General features: G+C 44.8%; 9 protein-coding genes across 9 annotated transcripts; 5 read left to right on the top strand and 4 right to left on the bottom strand.

The window, feature by feature from the left end:
- Positions 1–375: 375 nt before the first annotated feature.
- Positions 376–1368, top strand: DSM5745_05515 (putative RING finger domain protein; the record flags this gene model as incomplete). The annotated part of the gene is made up of 1 exon (XM_026747531.1): positions 376–1368. One exon carries the CDS (start codon positions 376–378, stop codon positions 1366–1368), a length of 993 nt encoding a protein of 330 aa, XP_026603363.1.
- Positions 1369–1761: 393 nt separating this feature from the next.
- On the bottom strand, positions 1762–2766 carry DSM5745_05516 (DNA/RNA non-specific endonuclease; the record flags this gene model as incomplete). The annotated part of the gene is made up of 1 exon (XM_026747532.1): positions 1762–2766. The coding sequence occupies one exon, from the start codon at positions 2764–2766 to the stop codon at positions 1762–1764; it is 1005 nt and encodes a 334-aa protein (XP_026603364.1).
- A 1026-nt stretch (positions 2767–3792) lies between these two features.
- On the top strand, positions 3793–5536 carry DSM5745_05517 (arylsulfotransferase family protein; the record flags this gene model as incomplete). The annotated part of the gene is made up of 3 exons (XM_026747533.1): positions 3793–4354; positions 4401–4466; positions 4515–5536. The coding sequence occupies 3 exons, from the start codon at positions 3793–3795 to the stop codon at positions 5534–5536; spliced, it is 1650 nt and encodes a 549-aa protein (XP_026603365.1).
- A 6965-nt stretch (positions 5537–12501) lies between these two features.
- Positions 12502–13706, top strand: DSM5745_05518 (Stk19 family serine/threonine-protein kinase; the record flags this gene model as incomplete). Its single annotated transcript, XM_026747534.1, has 2 exons — positions 12502–13063; positions 13114–13706. 2 exons carry the CDS (start codon positions 12502–12504, stop codon positions 13704–13706), a joined length of 1155 nt encoding a protein of 384 aa, XP_026603366.1.
- Positions 13707–14154: 448 nt separating this feature from the next.
- Positions 14155–14961, bottom strand: DSM5745_05519 (uncharacterized protein; the record flags this gene model as incomplete). Its single annotated transcript, XM_026747535.1, has 1 exon — positions 14155–14961. The coding sequence occupies one exon, from the start codon at positions 14959–14961 to the stop codon at positions 14155–14157; it is 807 nt and encodes a 268-aa protein (XP_026603367.1).
- An 832-nt stretch (positions 14962–15793) lies between these two features.
- On the top strand, positions 15794–16906 carry DSM5745_05520 (tRNA(Thr) (cytosine(32)-N(3))-methyltransferase; the record flags this gene model as incomplete). Its single annotated transcript, XM_026747536.1, has 1 exon — positions 15794–16906. One exon carries the CDS (start codon positions 15794–15796, stop codon positions 16904–16906), a length of 1113 nt encoding a protein of 370 aa, XP_026603368.1.
- Positions 16907–17404: 498 nt separating this feature from the next.
- On the bottom strand, positions 17405–17893 carry DSM5745_05521 (uncharacterized protein; the record flags this gene model as incomplete). Its single annotated transcript, XM_026747537.1, has 1 exon — positions 17405–17893. One exon carries the CDS (start codon positions 17891–17893, stop codon positions 17405–17407), a length of 489 nt encoding a protein of 162 aa, XP_026603369.1.
- A 214-nt stretch (positions 17894–18107) lies between these two features.
- Positions 18108–19667, bottom strand: DSM5745_05522 (cytochrome P450; the record flags this gene model as incomplete). The annotated part of the gene is made up of 1 exon (XM_026747538.1): positions 18108–19667. One exon carries the CDS (start codon positions 19665–19667, stop codon positions 18108–18110), a length of 1560 nt encoding a protein of 519 aa, XP_026603370.1.
- Positions 19668–20455: 788 nt separating this feature from the next.
- On the top strand, positions 20456–22029 carry DSM5745_05523 (uncharacterized protein; the record flags this gene model as incomplete). Its single annotated transcript, XM_026747539.1, has 3 exons — positions 20456–20779; positions 20845–21187; positions 21245–22029. 3 exons carry the CDS (start codon positions 20456–20458, stop codon positions 22027–22029), a joined length of 1452 nt encoding a protein of 483 aa, XP_026603371.1.
- Between the last annotated feature and the right edge of the window lie 1324 nt (positions 22030–23353).

Genomic DNA, 23353 nt, shown 5'->3' on the forward strand with positions numbered 1-23353 from the left:
GTATTAACCTTACGCAAAAATAAAGATATAATCAATCTTATGACTTCCGCACTGTCATGCCTACAGCTCTGTTGTATAGATCTAGATGATCGGCGGGCGGTGAGCCTCGAAGTCTTGTCTCCGCATCAAATCATGACATCTCCAACTTTGCTTCATTTTCCATATTGAAAATTGCTTTCAAGCGTCCCATTCAGAGGAGCAGAAACTACTTGAAACTCAGGTTGGATACATTGAGCCGACCATCGCCCACAACACTACGGCGCACCTTACCTAGCACCAAGCCAATGCCCTAACGACCTCGAGCCCATCCAATCGAGTCTCGAACACATACCTACAACCGGAAGCGCAAATCTAAAAAGAATAGCAAGGAAGAACATGGCGCACTCCAAACGCAACACCTCCCTTCCCCACTTCACCTCCTACGAGCGCTCCCTCCTCCGCACAGCCTGGGGCACCCAGCGCGGCGTCATCGGCCGCGACTCCTTCCTCCCCTTCGGATCTTGCCGCCTCTGCCTGCACCCCTCACGCTCACCAAGCGTAGCATGCGCCACAAACGGCGATCTATTCTGCCGCGAGTGCGCGATAAACGACCTCCTCGCGCAGCGGAAGGAGATTGCGCGGCTGGAAAAAGAGCGGGAGGAGGCGCGGAGGCGTCTGGAGGAGGAGAGTGGGCGGGAAGCGGAACAAGCGAAGGACAGGGAGGTGCGGGAGTTTGAGATGGTCAGTATGGGGTTTGATGATGGGGGGAATGTGAACAAGAAGAGGAAGGTTAGTGTTGAGGATGATGAGGTTTGGGAACGGGTTAAGAAGAGAGAGGTGGATGTAGGGGGTGGGGTGAAGAAGAAGGTGTTTGAGTTGGATGAGAAGGCTGTTGAGGGTGTTATTCGGAGGGAGAGGGAGAGGTTGAGGGAGGAGATTAAGAAGGAGAAGGTTTGCTGGCTCTATACTTCTCCCGACGTGCTGGGTTGGTTTGCTGATGATGCGTCGTGGCAGTCCGAATCGAACAAATCGGCCCTCCCGTCATTTTGGGTACCCTCTTTGACGCCCGGTACGGATCCGAACGAAATCGCCGCGAATATGAAGGTCAAATTAAGCCCGATATGCCCGGGTTCCACGGAATCAAATAAACACGGTTATTCGCTGAAGTCGCTGGTCGATGTGCATTTCACCGAGGAGGCCGGCGCTGATGGAGCCATGGTGCGGGTGTGTCCGAGCTGTAAGAAGACGTTGACGAATACTGTCAAAGTGATGCGTACGCTACCCTTCTTCTCTGCTCCTATATTCAATGTCTGTACTAATACTTGCTCTGTACAGTTACAAAACCCTGCGGCCACGTTATATGTAAGCCATGCGTGGATAAGTTCATGACGCCGCATGATGCGCCGGACCCGCATGCAACAAAGGAGGAGCAGGAAAGATCGGCTGAGCTGCATGGTCGAGTATCATGCTATGTGTGCGAGACAGACCTGACGCCGCGCGACCCGACCCGGGAGGATAAGGCGGGGACGGGGGAAAAGAAGAAGAAAAAGAAGAAGGATAAGGAGGGGATTCAGCCAGGGTTGGTGGAAATCTCGTCCGAGGGCACAGGGTTTGCAGGACGAGGAGGAAATGTTGCGACGAAAGCGGGTGTCGCATTTCAATGCTAGCCGGACTGCGTTGAAGATCTTAGACAATTTACAGATGATCTATACCAGACAGCAAAGTTTGTATAGAGATGAAATAATACAGAGATGTATGAAGTAGATGTACAAGAAATCCGATCTAAGCCTTCTTCTTCGCATTGTTGAACTCCCTCACCACAATATCACACCTGACCTCCTGGCAAAGCCTCTTTCTCCTCCCGGGGTCCAGCTTGCTCGCAAACTCCAATCCACTCGCCCGCTCAACCGCCTCAAGAGGCACCTCGAACTCAGCCAGGCGCTTATCATTCGAGATCCGCGCATTGGGCAGCACAAACGCCCCCAGCGCAACCTTCCCACTCGGCACACCAGGGCCCTCCTCCGCATAAACAACCTTGTAGAAGTGCGTCGGCACAGCAACATTCGGCGGCGTCCCGATAACCTCATAGTTCACCCTCCACTTTCCATCCGGATCCCGATGCGGCAGATACAGCGGCCCCGTAACGATCCGGACACTGGGGTACCTCTTCGTCAAGTCGCGGCAGAAATCCTCGAAATGCGCCCAGTAGTCCCTGTTGAAACCCTCGCCAACCTGCGGACACATGTTCGTCAACGCGAACGTCCCATCCATCGCCTCCTGCGACCACTTCGCGTCCGCCGCGGGAACCTGGTGGCCGCGGTCATAGCCGGAGCGGAAATAGTCCGCGAGCTTCGCGCGGAAGAGCGGCGGGATCGTGGCGTCCTCGAAGAACGTGCTGTGCTTGCGGTCGGCATTCTTCATGGCCAGAGACGCGGGCGTGATGTGCTCGGCGACCCAGGATGGGTTGCGGGTGCGGCGGTCGTACGCGCCTGCTAGGGGGAGCGAGTGGATTGGGTCGGCGACTGGGCCGGGGAAGCCATATTGATAGATTCCGGCTGGGTCGACGGGGCCGGTGGGTGTTGTGGTTTTGCTGGCGAGGGAGGGAGGAGCGGGTTGAGAGGGAACTGGGACGGTGACCGGCGCTGCTGGGGGTGGCAGAGGTGCGCTTGTAGCGGGTGTAGCGGGCTTCTGCTGCTGGGGGCTTGAGCGCGAGTAGAAGAGGGCTGTGAATCCTGCGCCCGTTGCGGCACTGGCAGCTGCGATTGCAGCGACGGTGGCCTTGGACATGGCTGTCGTTGCGGTGGATTGGGGACTGGGGTGAGTTCGGGGATAAGGAGCGAGAATGGAGACAAAAATGTTGCGGCTTTCCCTTTTGGGTGTTGGGGATGCTTTTGGTTCACCGCCCGGGATACAAACAATGGCAATGTTAGGTTGGCGAGCTTGTTTACTTTACTTTGTCTTCGAGAAAGGAGGGATGCCATTTCATTTATCTCCGATTAAGCTTGATGCTTCTCTTTGGGCCATGGGCTTCAGCTGACCCTGCCTGCTGGCCACATTGACCAGGTCATCCGGGCATCAACAGCGAACCATTCCACCATGCGGACAGATAACGTTCATTCCAAGAATGCTTATTCAGGTCGCAGATCAGGCGCTTCGAAAGCAAGATTCTGAGACCATGGTCGACTTATTTTGTTGTGGCTATTGAGAAACTTACACCCATCTCCGAGCGGCGGGACAAAGGCAGCCAGAGAACCAAACCCAACTATAGCCACACTGGGAGCGCGGACTGTTGGCCGGGCTTCTAACTTGCGGTGCCGGTACGGTGTGCAGCCAAATTGCGAGGTCCAAGTCTGTCTGGGGAAATGCTCAAGCGCCGCTTCGAGGTCACCTTAGAAAACCCATGTGCAATGGACAAAAGTATGGAACTCCAAGGTTAACTTCGATTGCATCACTGCTCTATCGTACGTATCCAAGGCCCAATCTGTCATTCGTGAGATCTCCCGTTGGCTTACATCGTGGAGAAAGTCGGACACCGAATAAGGATTGATGCGTATATCGCCATCGGGGAAGACCTTGGCGTGATGCGACAGCTCTCGGTCGACGGACATCCCACCTCAAGAGCAGCTGAGAAACATAAATAATGCTCTGATACCCCGTGTGCTACAACTATCAAGCCACGCATTGATACGACTGACACCCAAAGCATTTCTATCCCCAAGTGCAGAGTATATATTAAAGGTTAATGTACCCATCCAATGATGTGAACACTGGGTAGATCAGGGCTGATAATGATGGTCTCTCCTAGCCGTCATTATGCGCTTTTCCTGGCTCCCAGCCGCTGCTCTGCTACCCCTCGCGGCCGCAGACTGGCAGTTCAAGTCGCGGACCGACCTAGCTCCTCCTAGGCTGAACATCACCATCCCTGCTGCTCCGGATGTCGAGAAGGGCTATCTCTTCGTTGCACCTTTTGCCGGCTACGCAGACACCGCAGGAGAACAGCATGGTCCTCGCCAGGCGGCTCCCTACATCTACCGCGATGATGGAGAGCTGGTCTGGTCCGGATACGGCTACTACTCTATCTGGGCCACCAACTTCCAGAAGGCGCGCTGGAAGGGCAAAGACGTCCTCTTTTGCTTCGAGGGGGACCACAACCCTGGATACGGTCATGGGCATGGTCACACCACGATCCTCGATCAGCATTACGAAACAATTCGTGAGCTTCGTGCGGGTAATCACAAGTTGACCGACAAGCACGAGTTCCATGTCATCAATGAAGAGACTGCTCTAATTCAGGTCTATCAACCTGTTCCTGCGGACCTCACCCCATGGGGAGCCAGTCCTGAGCAGCAGTGGATCGTAGATGCTATCATTCAAGGTATATCTTGTCTTTGCTTTGAGATACACGAGCTAATGCGCAATAGAACTTGACATCGAGACTGGAGAGCTACTGTTTGAGTGGTCGAGCTTGGAGCATGTTTCTCCTGATGGTGAGTAAATGCGAGATTTACTACAAAGCAGGGTTAACAAGAGCATAGAGGCCATCCTTCCCATCAACCCTGGTCAAGCTGGCTCCGGATACAACTCTTCCGATGCCTGGGATTACTTCCATATCAACTCCGTTGACAAGGGCTCCGATGGTAATTACCTGATCTCCGCTCGGGACGCCTGCTCTGTCCACAAAATAAATGGCACCACAGGTGAAATCATCTGGCGTCTGGGCGGAGTCAAGTCAGACTTTGAACTGGGAGATAATGTCAAGTTCTGCTTCCAACATCACGCTCGCTATGTTCCCAGTGAAGATAGCAAGGAGGTCATTTCGCTGTACGACAACGCTTCGCACGGTACCGAAGACGGCCGCGGCCATGAAGTCCACACTCATCCCTTCTCCCAGGGCAAGATAATCGAGGTAGACACTATTACGTGGAAGGCGACCATCGTCCAAGCCTTCCAGCCTCCTGACGGCCTCCTATCCAAGTCTCAGGGCAGTACGCAACTGCTACCTAATGGCAACGTTATCGTTAACTGGGGCTCTGAGGGCGCTTTGACCGAGTACCGTGCCGACGGCACTCCGATCTTCCACACCTACATGGACTCCGGCTACCTGGGTCTCGGAGTCGAGAACTACCGCGGCTTCCGGTACAACTGGACTGGGCTGCCCAATGAAGCGCCTGCTATCGTCTCCCTCGAGAACGACCAGGGTACGACTGTGTACGTCTCGTGGAACGGTGACACTGAGACCAGAACCTGGCGCTTCTTCAACATTGTCGACGATTATGGGTCTCGTCAGTTCCTTGGCGAGGTCGAGCGTAAGGGCTTTGAAACATCTTTACTCATTAAAGATCATGGTATCGGGCTCGTGACAGCTGAAGCTATTGGTGCTAGTGGCCGCGTATTGACTTCCACCGCTGCTGTCAAGGCCAAGGCGGAGGCGCTTCCACCTAGCTCTTTATCTGGTCCGTCGTCCAATGCTCCTACTTATACTCCGTATGATGGGAACGGAGAGCAGGTTCCGATGGGCCAGAAGGACGTGAGAAGGGTCGTTGGGATGAGTACATGATCTTGAAGGGTAACCGGTTCGACTTGAAATAATTTAGCTGGTTTACGTTGCTGATAGCCCTTTGAACCTAGGTGAGAGACTCGGCGCAATTTTGAGATGAACTACTCGGTTGAAGCTATACTGGTTGTCTCTCATCATGGTGCTTGAACTGTTAGCCGGCTGCCTTGAGCCGATTACCAAGATCTATCAAGAGAAGGGCTGCTCGCGGCCTCTGATGAAATAGGTAGCTCATGTATCTAGCCCAATGCATGGACTAAGGATACTCAATCCGTGGAAGATGTCAGCCAATGGTGGAGTTCGCTTAGTTCGATAAGGAAGCGCTGCAGCGCTTTAACAGCGCTCAGGCGCCTCAGGCAGTCTTAATTAAAATACTGCAACGCCTACCACTAAATTACTCGCCTGTATAACTATAATATTTATAGTTCTTTAAATATTACAAAGTATTAGTAAAAGTATTTAAAATTCTTACCATTTTTAAAAGCTTAAATTATTTATATAAACCTTAGTTAGCTCTAGCTTTTAAATATAATCACGTTTTTTATTTAATTCTCTAGTATTTATATAATTAATAGCTTTTTTTTACATAATATTTAAAGGGCCTTATAATTATAAGCCCGAAGAACCGCTTAATAGTCTAGTTTATTAAATTTTTACTTACCTTTTTTAAACTTTTTAAAGTTATTTATATTTTCTAAGTACCAGCCCTTTTATTATACAAAGGCCTTTTGCAATTAATTATTTCTTATATTTATACCTAGGAAGTTAAATACTAATTAAAACTTAACTTTTATACTTAATCTAAAAGTTATTATAAGCTTTATTACTAGCGCCTTAAATATAATAGTTTTTTTAAAGTCCAGGAAAAACTAGCTAGTATAGTATAACTATATCTCACGCACTATAATTATTATAAGAGTTTAAAAGTATCTTAATTTAAAAGTAACTTACTAGACTCCTTTTTTTAAGCTTTTTTTATTTTTTAAAAATAATATTAATAAAAAGGCATTTAAAATATTTAATTAAAAATAAAACCACACTAAGCATGTTTTTTTAAAAATTTAAAATATTAATAATGTTATATAAAAGTTAATTATGCTTTTTATCTAGTAACTTATTAAAAATAAGCTTATTATAAAGGTTTTTATTAAACTAAAGTAGTAACTTACTCCTACTAATTTTAAAATTAAACTTAAGGCCTTAAATAGCTATATTACTACCCTTATTATATTAATTTAATAAGAAAAAGTTACCTAGTAGCTTTAAAATTATAAGCATGCTTATTAAAAGATTTTACACCTTAAGTAACCCAAGGCTAATAATAAAATAGCTAATATAATATTTTTAAAGGCTATTAATAAATACTTAATAGCCTATGCAAAATATTATATAAATTAATTAAATTATAAAAGACCTAGCAAGACTAATTATCTTACCTTTATTTTTAAGTTTTAATAGTATTTTTTTATTATTAATGGCTTTACTAAAACTTTTATAAAAAAAATAACCTTTACTATACTTGCTAGAAAGTTAGATTAGCCCTTTACTAGTAATTTAAATATTAAAGGTTTTTTTATTAATAAACCTTTTTAGGCACTAATTAATAATAAACTAATTTATTTTTATAAATACAAGCGCGCCGCAGAGTTTTACTATAACTTTATATATTTATATTATTTAAAGTTTTATAAAATAAACAAGGGCCTAAAAAAAATTAATAAAGTATTTAAAAAAAATAATAAATATAGCAAGAAGCTTTAAAAGTTAAAAATTAAGAATACTAAGCTTTTTAAAAATAAAAAAAAGAATACCAAGAACTAAAAAGCTTAGTAAAATAGCTAAAAAAACGCGTAATTTATAATTCCTAAAAAATATTATAAAGCGGCCCTAGTATTTAATATTTTAAGTAATTTAAAACTTTAAAATATTTTTATTTTTAACACCGGTGCCTTTATTTATATTTATAATAATTTTAGTTATTTTACCTCTTTAAATTAATCTTAAGATAGTAATATTTAAGTTAAAAATATAATTATAACTATATAAGGCTATAAATTAGTTCTTATTTATTTAAAAGTATTTAATAAAAAAATTATATTATTTATACTACATAAAGTTATATATACTCCTGGATTTTACCTTAATATTATAGTAATAAGGCCTTTTTAAAAAGCTAAATATACCTAGAATTTTAATATCCTTATTTTTAAGAATAATAAACCGGTCTTCCGTCTTAAAAATTATTTATTAAGCCTTTAAATAATAAAGCTAAAAAAGAGCTTTTTAAAGCTAGAAAAGGCCAACGCTTTAACTTAATAAAAAGTTAAAACTTTAACTTAAAAAGTGTAGCTTTAAAAAGATTTTAAAGCTTTTTACTAGCGCCTAAAATATATTAGTAATAAAGTACTTAAGCATTTTTTTATAATAATATAAAAAATTAATATATTTAATTTTTAACTGCCTAAGTATTATAATACTTACCGGGTTAATTAGGCTTTTTAATAAATATTTAAATAGCCTAAAAAACTAGTTACTAAGCTATTTATTTATATTTATACTAATCTTATTTTTATAAAGCTAGTAATAAATAAAGATTAATAAGTAACTTACTTTTATAATAAGTACTTTAAAATATACTAGGCCTACACTTACTAGCTTAAAAGTAATTATAAAAATATTATTAAGTAATTTATATAATTTATATAAAACTATTATAAAGTTACTTTAAAGTTCCTATTTAATAATAATAAACCTATTTTTAGTAATAATATTTTTAACTTTACTACCTTTAAAGGCATTTTTTAAAACTGGTCTGCTTTATACTTCCTATTTTAAAATAGTATGGCCAAGCACTTTAAAGGCATCTTAATTTAAAAAGCTAAAATAATAACTTTATATAAAAATATTTTGCTTAATATATAGCCCTAGGTTATAAAAGCAGTAGCTTATATTAATAATTAAATTTTTATTAAAGCTATTAATTAAATAACTTTATAAAAAAAACTTACTAATAAAAAACCTTATATTTTAAGTATTTAAACTATTAGGTGTTTCTCCTGGGCAAGAAAATCCTAAAAAAAAGGCCTTTATAAAATAGAGCTAAGGGCCTTACTTAAATATTTTATAGGTTATTAAGCCTTAAATATTTAATAAATCTAGTTTTCTTAAGATTAGCGTGTTAAAGCTTATAAAAATATTATTTTTAATAAATCCTGGCTTTATAATTTATAAAAACCATTTCTTACTATTAATATTTAAATTAATTTTTTTAAATTATTAATTAAGATTTTTAAACCGCCCTCTTGCCGCTGCATTACTAAAAATATAGATTTAAATTTAAATTTTACCAAATTTTTAAAAAAAAAAAAAAAAAAATAAGGGTATTTTAACAACAAGTAAGCCAAGGGTAATAAAAATATTTAAAAATAAAAGTGTTAAAAAAAATAAAAATAAAAAAAGATTTAGATATAAGGTTATACCTGGGCCTAATTCTAGTAAAACTAAGGCCTTTAATTTATTAAAAGGCTTATTATTTTTTCCCACTCTAGACCCCACTTTAAAACCTTACTATTATAAAAATTTTATATAAAAATTAATATTAGCTAGTTTTTTTAATAAGCTATTATAGCCTTTATAATAGGTTACACGCTTTTAAACTTAAAGGAATTTATTTTTAAACCTAGCTAATTAATAATTATTATAAAAAGTAAAGTAAGCCTGCTCCCAAACTCCTATTTATTTTATTACTAAAAATATAAAAAAAAAGAGAAAACTAAAAATTAAACCTGTTATTTTTTTTAAATAGTTAGCTAAATAAAAACCAGCACCTTAAAATAATTAAAAAAACTTTAAGTTTTATTTAGGCGCTTTAATAAGCTACGCAAGCTATATTATTACTATAATTATTTTTAATTTTACTTTTTATAACTACATATAATTTGCCTTTTTTGCTTTTTATTAAAACCCTAAAAAAAATGCTTTTATTAAAATAAACTACTACCTTTTTTTAAGCACTAGAAGGATTTTAAAAACTATTTACTTAAAAATATATTTTTTATAGCTATTAACCTTAAATTAAATAAACTTAAAAAGATAGGAGCATGGGAGGTAGTTAATAAATAAAAAATAGGTTTAAATAAGTTAATCCCCTTATTATAGGTATTTATATATAAGTTTAATATAAATAGCTACTTTTTTAAGGCTAAAGCTTAAATTTATATACACGGAGATTTTAAACTAGTTAACTATAAAAATAATTAAGCAGCTATAGCCTTTACCTATTTTTTTTAAGTTATTATAATACTTATTACCTTTTTTAATATAAATACAAGGTAATATAATATTATTAATACCTTTTTTAATATAGGACTTAATAAACTTATATACCTTTAATTTTTAAATAGCCATAAGCAAAAAAAAAAGCTTTTAAAAACTTTTAAAATTATTTATAGCCTTAAAAAGTCTCCCTGCCTTTAGTAATTTAATTTAGCTATTACCTTATATAAATTTAGCTTTACTATAGTGCCTAAAAAAATGCCTTTTTACTAGTAAGCTAATAATTCTTTTAATATATATAAATAATCTTATTTTTATAAACCTTTTTACCAAGCAAGGCCGCTTTATAATAATTACTTTTAAAAAAAAACTTTTAGTAAAGTATAAGCTTTGGCATCTTAGTAAAGCTAAATAATTTTTAAAAGTTTAAATTTTTTAAAATAGGCCTTAGCGCAAGCTTTAACTTTTTTAGAATTTTTATATTAAAGTTATTATAAATTAATTTTACTTAAATACTATAGTTTAGCCACTTTTTACCCCGCTCCTGTTACCTAGCAAGCTTTATCTAAACTTTAATATAGTTATTTTTAAAAATATTAAAAAAATAAGGTTAAAAATTAAATTTATTAAATATACTAGTACCCTTACTTATTTAAATATTTTTTATATAATAAGCCACTTGTTAAAATACCTTATTAATTTTATAAATTATTATTAACACGTAGTAAATTAACTTATTTTTTATTTTTATAACACACGCTTTTTTACTCTTAAATACTTTAGTTTAAATAGCTTTAAAAATAAGGTTTTTATTAAAAAATACAAGATTTATAAGTTATATTTTAATATAGTGTTTATAAATTACTTTAATTAATTTTTTAGCATAGGCTATATTTATAAGCTATATAAAAATTTAATTAAATAAAAGGCTATAAAGCAGTATTTAGTTATTATTTTTACTACTAAGGTAAAGTTGCTTGCTTTTACTAAGGCCTTTAAAGTAATATACTAATAATAAAAAATTTTTAAAGCCATGTAATTTAATTTTTAATACTAACTTTTAATTTAATATAATAATAAATAAATAATTAATATTTTTATTAATATTAATATATAACTTTGCTTAAAGCTTTACCATGTTAATATTTATAATTTATAGCTTAGGCAGGAAGTTTAATATAAAAACCTTTATATTAAATAAACCCCTATTAACTAAATAATTATAAATAGCCTTATAAAGGTACTTATTAAGTAATAATACTAAGAATTTATTAAAATATTAGGTTTAGTAAATATTTTTAGCCTTATTCTTAACTAATTTAAAAGTAAGTAAGCGTTAAGGGGGCGTGTTAGCTAATAATAAAGTTTACTTAATTTAATAAAAAAGTGTTATAGCGCTTTAATAATGCTTAGGCACCTTAGGTAGTCTTAATTAAAATACTATAATATTTACCACTAAATTACTTGCCCGTATAACTATAATATTTATAATTTTTTAAATATTATAAAGTATTAATAAAAGTATTTAAAATTTTTACTATTTCTAGGAGCTTAAATTATTTATATAAACCCTAGTTAGCTCTAGCTTTTAAATATAATTGTGTTTTTTATTTAATTCTCCAGTATCTGTACGATCAACAGCTTTCCTTTGCACGGTATTCGAAGGGCCTCATAGAAGATATCCCCTGTGCCAAGGTGTAACTGTTCCATATCTCACTCCCTGCTCAGAGACTCGTCCCATTAATGCTCCAAGCCCTCTCCAAGATCACCTTCTCACACCCAACCTGCTCCCCTCCCTCTCCGCTTGCCTACCAATTAACTTGCTTCACCTCCCTCGCCGCCGTGCAAGCCACAAAGCCACTGAATCCCTTATTTTACAGCTCAATGTCTTTCCATTGACTCTGAACCCCGTGGGATATTTCTCGGCCATCTGATCTCCCAGCATAGCCTGTTTGTACACGCTACTCAAGCCGTTGGCGTCGGAGAGCAAGATGGGCCCATGTGAGCTCGCGCCTATCACATTCGGGGTATTGGTGTTATAGAGTCGTCGTCGCCACCAGCGTAGGTATGTAGGGGCTGGGCGAGAGATGAGGACGTGAGGAGGACGTAGTTTGTGTGCCCGTTGAGTGTTATGGTCGAGGAGAGGTAGAGGGTCTGGTTCGTTGTAGGTGATCTTGATTGTAGGTAGTAGTGGTATGGCTTTGTTAGAGATGGAAGGCTTGAGGAAGCAACTGATGAGAATCTTGATGTTCCTAATGCTTTAATGCGAATAGATAAGGAGATATTTAAAGATCATAAAACTTGAGCGCCCTCGGACTATATGGGCAATATATACTTCTGATAAAGTCAAACACGGGCTATTTCCCTAGCACTGGCTCTTGAAACATGCCGGTAAAAGTTTCAAATTCCAAGCATAACCTCTTTACATATACCTTCACCAACAAGTCTCATTTAAGCATTGACAAATGTAAGTTCTGCATATTGGCTGCTCTTCCATAGGGAATCGTTGCACAACCTCTTGTTATACTCTTTTATACCCCACCATGCGCAGCTTACATCATTAATAATACACATAATCACATGCAGGTACAAGATAGTCACGTGCTGATACCGTCCTTATCTTTGTCCCCCGAAATCCAATCCTTTGAGCCTCCGCTTCCAACATCCAACCACTCGTTCCTGTCCTGACCCTGATGCCACTTCGACTCACCTCCGCCCCAGTCTCCGGTATTAAAAAGCGCAAGTCCTCAGCTCAGTCACGCCCCCGTGCGTCCCCCTTCGCCAGCCATGCCCGCAGCAAACCCTCCGTCCGCCCTTCGACACCTGGTGGCGTGAACTCGAAGGCGAACGATATCGAGTTCGAAGATTACGGCCCCCTCGAAGACCTCGGTCTATCGCGCCATATCCCCGAAACCGCACCCGTAGATGATGTCCTCGATGCGATTAAACATACCAAGGAGAACATGTTCGAGGAGCTCCCCGCACGGGCGGGGATGAACAGCACGCGGATCGCGCAGGTGTTGAATTTCAGGCGCTCGCTGCCGCCTCTTGTTTCGGTTGCGCATGTTCATACGATTCTTGATGCACCGACGAAGGTTGAGAGGGAGGTTATGGAGCTGGCGACGGCGGGCACGATAAGGCGCTTGATTGTGCCGGGGAGGGGGAATGATGCGGCGGGGCTGGGGGATTGCTTGGTCTTGACGGAACATTGGGAGGCGCTTGTTAGGGAAAGTGCCTTGGATGATGGCTTGAAAGGTTGGTTTTTGGGTTGATGCTTGGTTTTGAACGTCAGCTAATCTCAGCAGAGAAATTCCTTACAGTGCTTAATCGCATCGGTAATACGTGCGCTATACCGGGGACGGCCTTCTCGAGCGCAGAATATATGGCCTTGGTACGCGCGGGATTCATCGTCTCGTCTTCATCGCTGGCCAAGGGCACATCTAGTGTTCCGTCTTTGCCGAATCTACCGAGCATGGCTCCAACGATGCCGGCTAGTCGAATGGGCTCTAATACTTCTGCGAACGATACAGAGCCGACACTCCGATCCCAGTTCCACACGGCAACATTATTCCTCTCTCTCCCGAACACCGGACCATACCTCAAACTCCTAGGCGGTGGACGGGACCATCTCATCGCACTCCTCAAGAAGTCGCCATCCGGAGAAGCTCCGCTTACCCTTCTTCGAGACCGATGGGACGGCGCAGTCGAGTCGGAGCGCAGTTTCAGCGTAGCGAAACGAGCGAGGGGGGAGTTTGCGGGAATCTTACCAGGCAAGACGAAGAAGTGGAAGGATTTCTACGGCATGAGTTTTCGATGGGTGCTGGAGGAGGCGGTTGGGGCTGGCTTGGTGGAGATCTTTGATACGGGGAGTGTTGGGCCTGGGGTGCGCGCTTTATGATTGTTCATATACCCCGTTCTAGATTTGGTTATGTTTATATACTTGCTCTGGTCTGGTACACTTGAGCGTACTACCAGTTCGATAAAACTACTGAAAAGTGTAAACTAGGAGAGGCGGAAGTATATCCTACAGAGACTCGATTCAGGAACATCTATCAACCGCAGTATAATCAAATAGTTTAATCGGATGTCACGAAAGCCTATCATGATAAATCATCATTATTATGCTAAGACGTAGAGCGTGACAAGCGTGACAATCGTAACCCCCAACCCATAACACCGTCCATTAGGTATCCTTATTAAACAAGCCTACCATCCAATGCATCCACCAACAAAATGAAAAAAAAAGTCATTAGAACATGTCATGCATGTATGTGCAAGAGGAGGGAATTTTCTATCCCAATAACAAACGTAAAACATTACAAGACAAGCCGTGATAATATGCGATCCTAACGCGGATCACTCTCCCACGAGTACCTAGCAGGCCTAGCAGGAGGAGTCGAGGGCATCAGGGTCGCAGACGAGCCCCGCTCATTGTCCTGAATGATAGGGAGTAGACCGAGACAAGCGGGATCATCAAGGTTAGCGCTCCATCTCGGCGGTCTTCCAGGCTGGAACACGGCGGGTGGCTGCGTGATCGCCGCCATGGGCAGCTGCATCTGGGCCTGCTGGTGTTGGCGACGGAAAGCGGAGGAAATGGACATGGAACGTCTCGAGGGCGCAGGCGAAAACGCACGAGGCGAGTAGGGCGGCGGAGGCGTTTCGCGTGTCGCGGTCGATGTGTTACCGTAGCTGCTCGGGAAGGAGATTGCGGAGGAGACGTCTGACGAGGCTTCTTCGGGGCGAGGGTGTGTCGGGTAGGGGTAGTAGGGGTAATTGGCGTTGTTGTAAGGACCGGCGGCTGCTGCTTCCTCCCATGCCAGGCGTTGTTTCTCATCCGTTGTCTCTGTGGTTTGGTGGTAGTTTTGGAGGTGGTGATGGTATGACTCGTTGGAGATGGGTGGGTCGCGCAAGTGAGCCGTGAGGGTCTTTTCCTGCACGGCTATTCCCGAGCCGGAGCACGGAGTGTAAGCCGGGAGCGGGGTTGATGTGTAGCCATCTTGTTCAGGAACATGGTTATCTTCAGGAGCTTGGACTTGATTGGCGTCGGTGTTGCTGTGTGAAACTGGCGCACTGGGGTAGTGGGGTGTTTCCTTGGCCTCTTTGATGGACTTGGTAGGCAGGCAGCAGGTGAGGAGGGTGGAGAGGAACGCCATAGTGCGCGGATTGTTCACTGGTGTTTGCGGGAGTTTCCGGTGGCGTTGTTGACAGATGCAGGCATGCAGGCACGTCTGTTGTTTGGTTTGTAGATAGAATCTCGGTGCCTGAGTGGACACAACGGACTGAGAGCCGCAAGTGGGATTCCTCCACTATTAGAGGGCCTCGGAAGTGTTCCCCGTGGTGGAGGGTCTGTTGCTTTGCTCGATGTATCAGGATAATTGCGGAACCATGGCGCGTCCGCTACCTGCCGAACGAACAAGATGTCAGACTGTCGCCTGGAGAGAGATAAAGTAAAGAGAGGGGGGATTTGGGGAAATGTCAGCTTTTAGAAGCACAATTGCGGCTGTGAACAAGCTGTCCTGCGCCTTAGGCAGATCCATTAAGGCGGCCTGTGATTGGCTGTCGCTTATCGCTATAAATCCCTTGATCGTATAAGTGCTATAAAAGGCTTCCTGTCCATTTATCCATGCCTAGGTGTTTCAAACCATGTGTTATTATAAAAGGGAGTAATTGCTAGGGTCTATCACTTACAAGAATCAGAATATAATAGTTTTAAGTATTAAATATAGTTTACTATCTGCGGATTAGACTATATGCCAATAACCTTATAGTTATAGTTCTGGATGTTATGGACCATGGGCAAGCCACAGTAGAAGAGCATTATTTGAACAGGCGGGTCTCTGTAGCATTATCTGCCGGGCGGTGAGCGTCTATCAACAATTTTTGTTCTCCGGATTTTCCAAGAGAACCCCGCCATTGCTTCTCCCTTCTGCATTCATTCATATAAAAGTCGCTCTTTGAGTCTTTCACTCGTTACGGACATTTACCATGTCCGCTACTCCAGTCGTTTCTATGCCCTCGGACGTCGTGGCCGCTGCTCAGGCGGCAAACCCGCCTCAGATCGCGCCCCATCGCTCCCACGACCCCTCCAACAACCTCAAACGGTCAGACCCTTTCCAGTTCGGCTCTCGCTTTCTCGAGGAGGGTGACGACGTATACGAGTTTAATGCCTGGGACCATGTCGAACCCGACGCCGAGTTCCTGGCGTTTGCAGAAACCCAATACGCAAAGCAGCGCGAAGCCCAAGCCTCCGATTTCGACAAGAAGCGCTTCAACGCCGACCCGGTGAAATGGTGGAATCTCTTCTACAAGAACAACACTGCGAACTTTTTTAAAGACCGCAAGTGGCTGCAGCAGGAGTTCCCGGTTCTCGAGGAGGTCACTCGTGAAGACTCCGGCAAGCAGGTCGTGCTGGAGGTTGGTGCTGGTGCGGGGAACACCGCGTTCCCGTTGATAAAGAATAATGAGAACCCGGAGCTTATGGTTCATGCTTGTGACTTCTCGAAGACGGCGGTCCAGGTCATGCGCGATAGCGAGCACTATGACCCAAAGCACATCACGGCTGATGTGTGGGATGTTAGTGCCCAGCCCAGTGAGGACAGCAATGGCCTGCCGCCTGGTCTGACGGAGGGCTCTGTTGATGTCGTTATTCTCATCTTCATCTTCTCGGCTCTTGCGCCTGAGCAGTGGGAGACGGCTATTCGGAACGTATACCGGGTGCTGAAGCCCGGCGGTCAGGTCTTGTTCCGTGATTACGGAAGGGGAGATCTTGCCCAGGTTCGGTTCAAGAAAAACCGCTATCTGGCCGAGAATTTCTACGTCCGCGGAGATGGGACTCGTGTTTACTTCTTCGACAAGGACGAGTTGGAGCAGATGTGGAGTGAGTGGACACCGGAGAAGGGTCTGCCGGAGTTGGAAGTGCCCGAAGCAGCTGAGGAGGCATCTAAAGGCGAAGAGAGACCTGCCCAGCCCGCTCCGGCACAAGAGGGCGTCTTTGATCTTAAGAACCTGGCGTATGACCGCCGGTTGATCGTCAACCGTCAGCGTAAGCTGAAAATGTACCGCTGCTGGATTCAGGGTCATTTTATCAAGCGCCAATAGCTGTGATGGCAGCTGTTTGTCAACACCGTATAGGCGACACGCCAAACCAGTGTCGGTGGCCCTAACGCCACAGCATACTCCTTCTAGGCCTTTCTAGGCAACATACTGCGCCAGTTCCCGGAGCCAGCGGTCCTAATTGATCAGCGGGACCGTGAAAATAGAGGCATAAAGTGGGCGACTTTAGAAGAGCAGATCAAGAGCCTTTCCTCGCGACTACAGTGATCAGGCTCGGCGGCACATACACCTGGCCATAGTACAGCGTCGCGCCTTCTCTTTTCGCCTTACGTTGTCCACCTCACATATCCTGAGCTAGTCAACAATGATAGATCGACGGATTCATTTCACATCGATACATGGTCCCATATTCGCATTCTGAGTTATATATCCAGCGTTTCATCTTAGCTACATTTGCAATATCATACCACCAGACCGCTTTCGCATTATATCGGATTGGACTCGTGCATCGAGCGAAACCGCTGTATCGTTGAACGTATCATTCTACGGCAAAACGTTTACTGGCAATCCCTCCCCTCGTTGGCTCGTATCCGGAGCAGGCGCAGTATCCGTATGTGTCCCAAGTCGGGTGACGTGGTAGACGAAGAATTTATCGACTTGGATGGTGATGATCTGACCAATTCTTCCCTCAGGCCTTGGAGTCATTCTTTTGAGAATGCCGTAGTTTTTAGTCTCATCAATCCCGACAGCGGTACCGGCAGTTTCCATAACAGACTCCTCCTTCTCCATCATCCAGTGCTTCAGTATATCCATCGGTGGATGTGGATCTTTCCGCTCAAGGTCCTTTCTGCCGCGGCGCGTTTGGTGGAAATACGTCGGAGATGTGCCGGTAATTCGCGTTGTACCGTTTTCGATTCCGACATGCTTTGCAGCTTGCCAGAAACGTCTTGTGCGGAGACATGTCCAGACACACCCAGAATCTGCGAACAACCATATGCACTCGTTCAATAAGTCTGCGGAGTTCGCCCTCATCATAAATCTCATCGGGCTGGTCCTTACACAGTGGACAGTGGATACGTCGCGTTGCGGAAGAGGAAAATACATTGTTTGGCGGCTCTACTTCACTGGAAGCTTGTTCGCCGACTCTCTCTCGAGGCTGAATGATTGGTACGTTGGATATCAGTACGTAGTAACTGAAACTTTGAATTTCACTATATGGTATAGTCAAAAACAATCTATACTACCTTTATTCAGCCGCAACCCTCCTCCAAATCTTCAGCGGCATCTGCCCCGGACTCAAGTTTGTTGTCTCAGGGATCGGCGGGTCCCAGTCTGGCGACGGCAGTGCAAAGTCATATCTATGCACCAAGGAAGCCAACAGAACGGTTTGCTCGAGATAGCTGATGTTCCGGCCAATGCAACCCCTCGCTCCCGTGCTGAAGGGGATGAAAAATGACTGCAGCGACTTGCCCTGTTCGCTTAACCACCGTTCCGGCACATAGCTATTATTGTCCTTGAAGATCGACTCATCGTGGTGAACTACATATGCAGACATACTCACGGATGTGTCTCCAGCCACATAATCCCCTAGGATAGTCGTTCCCTCCGGCGGGGTGCGTCTCGGCAGCCCGAAAATAACAGGTGGCAGCATCCGTAGGCTCTCATCTAGACAGGCCTTGAGGTAGGGCAGATGCTTGACCTTGGAGTATGGCGCGACGATATCATCCTTACCAAGGACTTCATTAATCTCCTCGCGGAGCTTCTGCATACATTGCGGATTCTTCAGCAGAAAGAACAGGACGTTCCTCAACGCAATGGCAGTCGTATCCGAGCCCGCGTTCATCATGATGCTAATCTCGGCGACGAGCTCGCCCATCTCCAGATTGTGAGGCACGCCTTTCTTATCCTCCATCAAGGCGGTAAAGAAGTCGTCGAGCTTCTCACCGGCCATATACCGCTTTAGCCGGGTTGTCGCGCGGTTATAGACGATGCCGTTCCAGTCTGAGTCGAGGCGCCAGAGTCGTCGATAGTACGGTGAGAGAATCTTGCTCAGCCGCTTGAGGACTGGGAACAGATCGTACGCCCAGATGAGTTTGTACGTGACTGTCCCCGAAGCCTCGCGACATTCCCTGAACGAGACCTGCTTCACGTTCCCGTCCATTGACTCAGACGGCACCATATCACTCCCCTGCTCAAGGAACCCCAGATCCTCACTAAGCCCAATATTCGCAATCGCAGCAACAGTGAAATGGTTCGTCCACGAGCGATAGTCAATCGTCAAATCTTTCTCATCGGGGACCTGCACAGATTCCGGAAGAGGCGCCGTGCATTTCCCATCAAAAACCCTAATAAGCCGACTCGTCATATCAGACACTTTATACTCCCACCCCTCCAGGTTCTTAATCGCGTACGCAGATGCCAGGACCTTCCTCTTACGCGCGTGCTCCGCTTTATTCACGACATCTGCCAGATGGGCATGTGAGCCGGAGGTATCAGAATAGAAGCGGTCCTTGACGCATGCCGTGCTGTGCCCGTAGATGTCTCTGATTGCTGCCGGGGTACCGTACGAGAGGGCGTTGGGCCCGATCCGGATGACGGGGTGTGTCTGGTGCAGCTCATGCAGGGCGCGCGAGCGGAAGCCTTTCTGGGAGGCGAGGAGGAAGGGGATGTCGCTTAGCCCGGAGAGGGGGTGGAAGGTCGGATAGCGGCGCAGGTTCTTAGGGTCCCGGATGTAGGTTATCAGTGGGTGGAGGAGGGAGATGTAGATGAGGTAGAGGGGGATAAGGGCGAGGATTGGCTCGAGCATGCTGTCTGGTTTTGGGAATTCTAGTCACAACTTAATGTTTCATTGTTGAGGTGGTGCTTGGGGGTTGATATAGCTTTTTGCCATGGTACACTCCAGTTAGGGCTTGAGAGAGGGGAGTGGAGTGGAGTCGGCGAGACACAACCACACCAAGCTAGCGTCGCCGACTCGCTAAACCCGATCCAGCAATTCTCGGCGGCTCTAGTCGGTTAGGGCAACTGCAGGTGGATCCCAAGGGTCCATCCATCAACCCCACGTTTACCATACCTCCAAGCTGCAAACTCAAACACCTCTTCCAATGCTCGTTGGCCAAAGCTCGTCAATGCGCTTGGTGCTGACCAGTATCTAGATCCAACCAAGCTTGGGCTCTGTGCGGGGAATCGCCGACTTTTCGGAAAATCGAACCCACCTCTGCCACTTCTAGGCACTCTTCGCCGTCCAAGCTTCGACTGTTGGGTCATCGGGCGAACGAGAAATATCAGGTATGATGTCGCCGAGGTGGAAGCCCTGGTGAGTAGCTCTCGCCAATTATTCCTGTTTCTGAATAGCCGACTGAGGATCTCGATCGGGCAAAGCGAGCATTGCCGAAGTATGCATTCTTATCTACGAGTTCTGATGTGTTACTGACATAGTAAATTCTAGGACAGCATGTGAAATGTAGGTCTTGTCTGCCATGGTATCATCGCATGCTGACAGCCCAGGTGTTGGGTATCCAACATGCACTCGCTGCGAAAAGTCGCACCGAGAGTGTCGGCGGGTCGAGACCAGGTGGAGGTTTCGTCATACTACCCATGCCGGTTGTTCTCCAAGCAGGCTCTTTTGGCCGAATAAGGCTGATATATGTTTTAGTGCAGTATGTTGACGAAACGCCCAAGTTTGGCCATACGGCTGTGGATTCAAGCAGCGGAACCCCAATCTTGAACAGCTCGGCCGCTGGCGTCTCACCTCCAACACCGGCTTTTACCCCGTCTCACTATAGTCATATTTATGGCTCTACGCCAGAGACCCTGACGACCATTGACGCTCCGAAGAACTATGGCCATGCCCCCTGGCCCCGTATCAGTCCACGAGAGGCATGTCTCCTTCGGTATTTTATCGAGGAACTCTCACGTTGGGTACGCCACTCACCTCAATATCATCCCCCTTTGAAGAATAAGCCAAGTAATTTATATTGGTAAAGTTCGACCTCACCGACCCGCACAACAACTTCGCTACTTCGATACCGCAGCGCGCCCGCTCCAACCCGATTTTGCTTGATGCCATCCTCGCCGCATCAGCCCGCCACTTTAGCACCCTTCCATCAGACCAAAAGGCGCATATTATGTCTCACTATGGCCTCTCACCATTGCCATCACATATCCATGACTCGAACTCCGAGTTGAGTATCACTGAGGAGACAGTCATTCACTATCATAGTCGTTGCATTGCGGAGCTACGGGTGCTCGCTAATGAGCCACATGCTGTCATGGACGAGGACCTCCTTGCTGCGGTGGTCGTGCTGAGGTTCTTCGAGGAGTTGGATAGTACGTTCACTCGTCCCTCTATACCCATATTCAGAATTTACCAACCAGTGTAAACAGACCCCTTCACATCACCACCCACCGAAACAGCCTTGCACGGCCTTCATGTTTTCCTCCGCGCGCAGGCCTCATCTGCCCTTCTGGTTCCTGGTCCTCGGCAAGCATCATTCTGGATCGGATTCAGGCAGGAATTCAACCTGGCATTCTCGCAGCAGCGGAATACGAACTTGCCACTCGAGATTACGGACTCGTATCTGATTTTCACAGGAGCCGAAGATCATGTCTGGACAAATCGGCTGGTTGTGCTGGGGGCGAGGGTCCTGGAGTTCTCCTATGGTTCCAGCCCAAGCAATGACCTGGAATTCAACGAGCTTGTCCGGTTACGGGACGAATGGGTCGACAAGAGACCGCGATCCTTCGCACCTATCTACACCGAAAGTCCCGACATGGACACCGCCTTCCCCAAAATCTGGTACACAGACGACAGCCACATAACCGCGGCACAAACCCTACTACTTATCAACATCCTCCTCCTCGCATACTCGCCCTCCATCCCACGAATCGGACCATCACGCAGACAAACGCTCGAGTCCATCGACGCACAAATTAGGACAATAGTGCTAGAAATCTGCGGGATGGCGCTGTCAAATCGGCAGAGCAGACCAGCGGGCTTGACGGCGTGCATTGCGATCAATCTATGTGCGGATCGGTTTACGGATCCCCAAGAGCAAAGGGCGCTTATGGGGTTGGTTGTTGGCACGACGAGGGATAGTAATTATTGGCCAACGAAAGAGGCGGAACGGAGGTTGAGGGGGATTTGGGGTTGGGATGGGGATGATGATTGATGACGACCCGTCCTCTCATATGAAGCTACGGCGTATTGTACAATAGACACGTGGAATGAACAATGCAGCCGCTAGTAAAATACAGCTGTTACGAAAGAGCAACAGATACAGATAACAGATGTAGCTCTGTAGCAATACGTGATGACACGACGAATATCAGTTAGATGCGAGAATCCGGAGCGCGCAAACCAGAGAGGTCTTTATCGGAGTGCAACCTTCGAATCTGGGGGCATGGATGGCTGGTCTACTTACTTCCTTGGGGAATATCCAGAATGAAGGATATAGAGTAAGCATGACAGCGGCAGGACTCGAACCTGCATCTCCGCTGGACTCGTAAAAGAGCCAGTCTATGTTACCATTACACCACGCTGCCGGGAAGGTAGGTGAGTAGGGAGAGATGAGGAAGCGGGAGAGAAAAAAAAAAGATACGGAGTAACAGAAGGGAAAGTAGGGAAAGCGAGTAGGACTCAATGATTGGTAATGCAGATTGGTAATGAACCCTAGAAGGTGCGCGAGACCTGCTATTAAGCTTTGCTCCTAACATTACGGTATGAATCACCTTAGGTATGAATCATCTACCGGGCACCGGAAAGAGCTGCCAGAGGATGACATTCCTGCGTTGCCACAAACTTCGAGATTACTTATTAGGCAATGAGTCACTACCACCCGGTAGAACCCGCTGTTGAAGCAGCCGCCTTGGTGGAAGTGATGCCCGGGGGGCGTGTTGAACCTTAAGGCACGGGTGCACGAGAAGAACCGGAACCTTCCTGAGCTGCAACACAGCTGGTGACTCCTGTTCCTGCCGGTCCGGCCCGCATTTAGCTTTCCATTTAGCTTTCTGGAAAGCTTAATCTGTACTCGGCCGCTTCCAGGGCCGTCTATGTTTAGTAATGCTGACATTCGAGGTCTCGCTGAGCTGCAACCTTAATCGCCATCGCAGGCATAAATTCTTCGTTTCCGCTCGCATTCTCCATCATTCCTTCACATCTCTCCCTTCTCTTCTTCTTCCACTTTGCCCACTCTTCCACTTCTCTTCCTTTCCTTCTTCTGTTGTTCTTTGCCTTCTTCTTCTTTTATCCCCTTCCATTCTTCATTCTTTGTTCCCCTTTCATCTTACACTTCTTTTCTTCCTTCTTTCTTTTCATCTTCCCCATGTCCTGGTAGGGTGGTAGGGACGGGCATGGGACATCCCACTTCCACGTCATCACCAGCATCTCTCTCTTCTTCCTCTGCTGGCTCCGTCCTCCTCCAGCTACCTACTTTCCATCCTTGTCCAGCAGGTACGTCATCACTAAGCTCACCTAATCCATTCCCCTTCTCCATA

Source organism: Aspergillus mulundensis (assembly GCF_003369625.1).
Source record: "Aspergillus mulundensis strain DSM 5745 chromosome Unknown scaffold_5, whole genome shotgun sequence".
Lineage (NCBI taxonomy): Eukaryota > Fungi > Ascomycota > Eurotiomycetes > Eurotiales > Aspergillaceae > Aspergillus > Aspergillus mulundensis.